We start from the raw sequence: 4,592 nt of genomic DNA on the forward strand, positions 1-4,592 counted from the left end.
ATTGAGAAGGTAAGATGCAGAAAGTTTGAGCTGAGGGGGTTGTTAAACTCACAATATTTTTAAATAGAGGAAGAAACCTACATAAATGATGATTTAGGTTAACACCTTGTTCAAATCTAACAGCTGTATGTAGATCCTTTTCAGTTTGATGACTGTTATTTGGAACTTCAGTTACCAATATTCCCTCCATTTGTAATGGACTAAATTTCTCCATGGAGTATTAATCAATTCTCCATAGACCAAGAAAGAACTAATCATGACAGAAGGCCAAGAGGAAGGCCTTGTCTTGTGCATCATGGATGTCAAATTAGTTTTTAAAATGTGGGTATAATTAATATATTTGAGAAAAGGTATTTCAAAGTATAACCACTAGATAAAATGAGTTTAAAATACCCCAATTCAGGAATTTTAGCCTATGAATACTTGATGACTTTCCAGTGAATAAACATCATATCACTTTGTCTCTAGAAACCTCTCTATAATTTTGATCTGAACTGACTCGAGATATGGATCCTAACTCTGTCTCAAGTGACTTTAAAACTGTGATGATCCAAGGACACAGGTTCGATCCCCGGCCTGCCAGAGGGGGTTAAAGGATCCATCTTTGCCACTGCAGCATAGGTCACAACTGTGGCTTGGGTCTCATCTCTGGCTCAGGAACTCCACATGCCACAGGGTGGCCAATAAGGAAACAAACAAACAAACAAAACTGGGATGACACAAACTTTTCAAGTTTCTACATTCCCTGACATTTGGATAGGTACAAGGTCCATATTTATATTTCATTCTTCTTTAAATTCACTTTTCCTAAAACTCTCAGTTCTTGCCTAGTTGATGGAGATTGGAGAGCCAAAAGGCAAGTAAATTCACAGCTATTTGCACATAGAGGATAAGGGCTTATTCAGAAACTCTCTGAAGAGTTTTAGCACATGAAAGACACTGGGAGATATAATACCACAATGTTTTAATACAAAATTCTACAATTAAAGAATTTCTGGACTTGGTCCAGAAGGTACTGCCAATCACATCTCATAAATTACCTTTTACTTAAAGTAAGACCTATCCTTCGTTTCTTTGTCATCCTATACATGTGTCTTAATTTCGTCATCCTTTTTCGGTTAACCATTTATTTCTTTTTCTCTAAGTCATCTGCACTGTTATATTTCCTTATTTTCTACCTATTATTCTTGGTTGCTTAGAGGTAGGAGCAGTTTCCCTACCAATAATCCTTAAGTATGTAATTATATACTCCTAATTATATGGGTTTTTTCATCCAAATGCATCCTCTTTTACCTTTCAGCAATAATTTCTGAAGTATATGCATAACTCCATTAATACCTCTTAAGATTCTAAGTTTTAGGCTGCTTGGATCCCTACACAGGTACAGTCCTTAGCTTTATGGGAGATGGAGAACAAACTTTACGGGAGTTTAAGGAGGACAAACAAAAATATCAACGACCTACATTTGTAGTGAGCATTACAAAGAAATGCAGTGGTTTTTAGAAAGCAAATCCGTTTAATCTACACAGGGTGGTTTTTATTTTGATCACTAAAAGAATATGAATATTATAATCTATTATTGTACAGAGAGTTAATCACAATATGCTGTTGAAAAATCTTTTATATATGGAATTTTGATATTATCTACTGGCCAATAACATTTTCATTTCTTATTTATTCATTTATGACATGTATTGTGCACTATTACAGACTTGTGAAAGAAGAGAAGCAACATTATCATTTACTGAACATTCACACATAATAGATACACACTGAATAAAAGATTATAAAACCTCAGTTATTTTACAATTATTTTATACATCAAATTTCTCTGAGAAGTTAGTATTACGAATTGTAATTTCATAGATGAACTGGGATTCAAGAATTTAAGTAACTTGCTCCAAATCATCTTGTCAGTGGCTCAATTAGAGTTTAAATCTTGTTTTACAGAATCCAAAGACCATATTCTTTCCACTGTGCCATGTTCCTTCTCTAACTAAAACTAAAATTAGAAGATAATGTGATATGTTCTTACCTAGGGGCCTGAACAAGATGCTACTCAGTATGCATGACGCCCTTCATAGTTTTCAGCGTCGCAGACCGTGTGCTAAGTACTTTAGGGCAGTGCTCCTCAAATTATCTTTGGTAAAGGACCAGGGTTACTTTTCTCAAATCCTTCATGGACTGATGCTTTAGAAAACATGAAATCATACGCTTGGGTTTTGCTGTGATGTGAAGTCTCTGGAGAAATTTCTAAATGCTTCTTCTCAGTTTCAAAACCTAACATGATGCAAACTGGTAACAGACAGTTAATGACCTGCACCTCTGTATGGACCATTTTTCTTGGCTTCAGGGAGTCCTAATATGAATAAGTGACAATCCCTGCCTTCAAAAAGCTTATAGCATCCCAGGTGAGTTAGCACAGTACTCAGTTTACTAAAATACAAGAAATCCTAAAAAATATGTGTTGGTAGTGTAAAGTAAGACCTCAAGTTATTAATAAACCCTGAAGAAAATTGTTTTTAAGAGATAGGGAGTCAGCAGGAAGGGTCCGTTTGCCAGAATAAGGCTTGTAGTCTTGAAAGTTGTAGGAATTGTTGAGAAGCGATGAAGAGTTTGTGTAATTGGAGACAGGGTATATTAATTTCGGGTTGATTTCTGTTACCCCTGTTGATCAGTCTTGTATCTTTTGAAAAACGTCATCATAGCATCTACCCTGGGAAGAAGCAGAGGGTGACTCAGTGCAGAGAAAACTTGGTGGTTATGCTGGCAATATAAATTCTAGTGGTCATAAAGCAAGACTTCATGGATGTGGTCAGCATTTAAATAATATTGAAGATGGATATATTCCCAGAGGTAGGGACTGGGAAGGAGGAAAATGACCCTCCTCTGGATGAAGATTATAGGCTTGCAAGATTTTTCACTAGTGATTATTATTTTGATGTGTCTAAGGTCAAATCATGCTAGATTTGAATCAAAAATCAGAAAGTTTGGGGCTGAATTTACATTACTCTGGTTGACTGTTTTGTGTCTCCTGAGTTACAGGGCACCAACCCTGGGAGGAAACAGAGAGTAATAAAGACAGAGACAAGTTAATGATAAGAACATATCCACATAAGAACTACTCATTTTTGGGTGTGAACAGCTTTTAGAGGCCATAAACACATAAGCTCACTTTTAATTCTAATAGCCTAGTGGAAATAGGTTTTTGTAATTTTGATCTATCTCCTTTAAATTCATTTAAATAATTATCATAATTTATATTTTTCCTATTGTCTTCCATCAGGTAGCAATATTAATAAAGCCCATGGATGGAGTAAATCATTCTGTGGCATCAGAGTTTGTGTTCCTGGGACTCACCAACTCCTGGGAAATACAGCTTCTCCTCTGTGTGTTCACCTCCACATGTACATGCCAATCATGATGGGAAACTCCCTCATTATGCTCACTGTGACTTCCGACCCTCACTTACACTCGCCCATGTACTTTCTGTTAGCCAACTTCTCCTTCCTTGACCTAGGAGCTGCTACTGTCGCTTCTCCCAAGATAGTTTATGACCTTTTCAGGAAACATAAAGTCATCTCCTTCAGTGGTCGCATCACTCAAATCTTCTTCATCCATGTCATTGGTGGTGTGGAGGTAGTGGTGCTCCTCGCCATGGCCTTTGACAGATATGTTGCCATATGTAAACCTCTCCATTATCTGACCATCATGAGCCCAAGAATGTGTATCTCACTTTTAGTGGCTGCCTGGATGACTGGCCTTATTCACTCCACGGTTCAACTGGCTTTTGTGGTAAACTTACCCTTCTGTGGGCCTAATGTGTTGGACAGCTTTTACTGTGACCTTCCCCGTTTCATCAAACTTGCCTGCACAGACACTTACCAACTAGAGTCCATGGTCATGGCCAACAGTGGATTCATCTCTGTTGGCTTCTTCTTCGTTGTGATCATTTCCTATATTGTCATCATTCTCACTGTACAGAAACACTCTTCAGCAGGTTCCTCCAAGGCTCTGTCCACACTGTCAGCTCACATCACTGTGGTAGTCTTGGCCTTTGGTCCTTTTATATTTGTCTATACATGGCCATCCCCCTCCATACCCCTGGATAAGTTTCTGGCCATCTTTGATGCAGTTCTCACTCCTTTCTTGAATCCTGTCATTTATACATTCAGGAATCAAGAAATGAAGGTGGCAATGAAGAGAATATGCAAGCAGCTAGTGAATTACAGAAAGATGTCTTAAGTGATGCCTATATTGTGAAGAACCCTTATTGATTATTGATGTTCATTACTGATTTTCAAACTTGGAAAGAAGATCTTGTTTGTCCCACCTTGACTTCATTTTTCACACTGGTATCAAGTCTGTTTTTCCTTTCACTTAGGATGGAGAGATACCCACTTCTGAAAAAAGAGCAGTTACATATGAAGTATTTGTAATCAAAGATTATAGTATTCTTGAGCCTCATTCCTAAGGAATAATATTTTATGAAGTGATTGTTAGAAATGCATAGTAGGGCATACTTCTTTAGAGCTTCAGAACAGGGAGAACCTGTCTCTCTCTTTATTGGGGGCCTGTCTCACATACAGGAA

At 37.5% G+C, this 4,592-nt stretch overlaps 1 protein-coding gene across 1 annotated transcript; it reads left to right on the top strand.

The window, feature by feature from the left end:
- Positions 1–3,307: 3,307 nt before the first annotated feature.
- Positions 3,308–4,245, top strand: LOC125135991 (olfactory receptor 4F3/4F16/4F29-like). The gene is given in 2 exon segments (XM_047796578.1): positions 3,308–3,401; positions 3,404–4,245. Coding segments are annotated over 2 exon segments (936 nt in total).
- The last annotated feature ends 347 nt before the right edge of the window (positions 4,246–4,592 follow it).

The sequence above is a fragment of the Phacochoerus africanus genome, chromosome 9, assembly GCF_016906955.1.
Source record: "Phacochoerus africanus isolate WHEZ1 chromosome 9, ROS_Pafr_v1, whole genome shotgun sequence".
Lineage (NCBI taxonomy): Eukaryota > Metazoa > Chordata > Mammalia > Artiodactyla > Suidae > Phacochoerus > Phacochoerus africanus.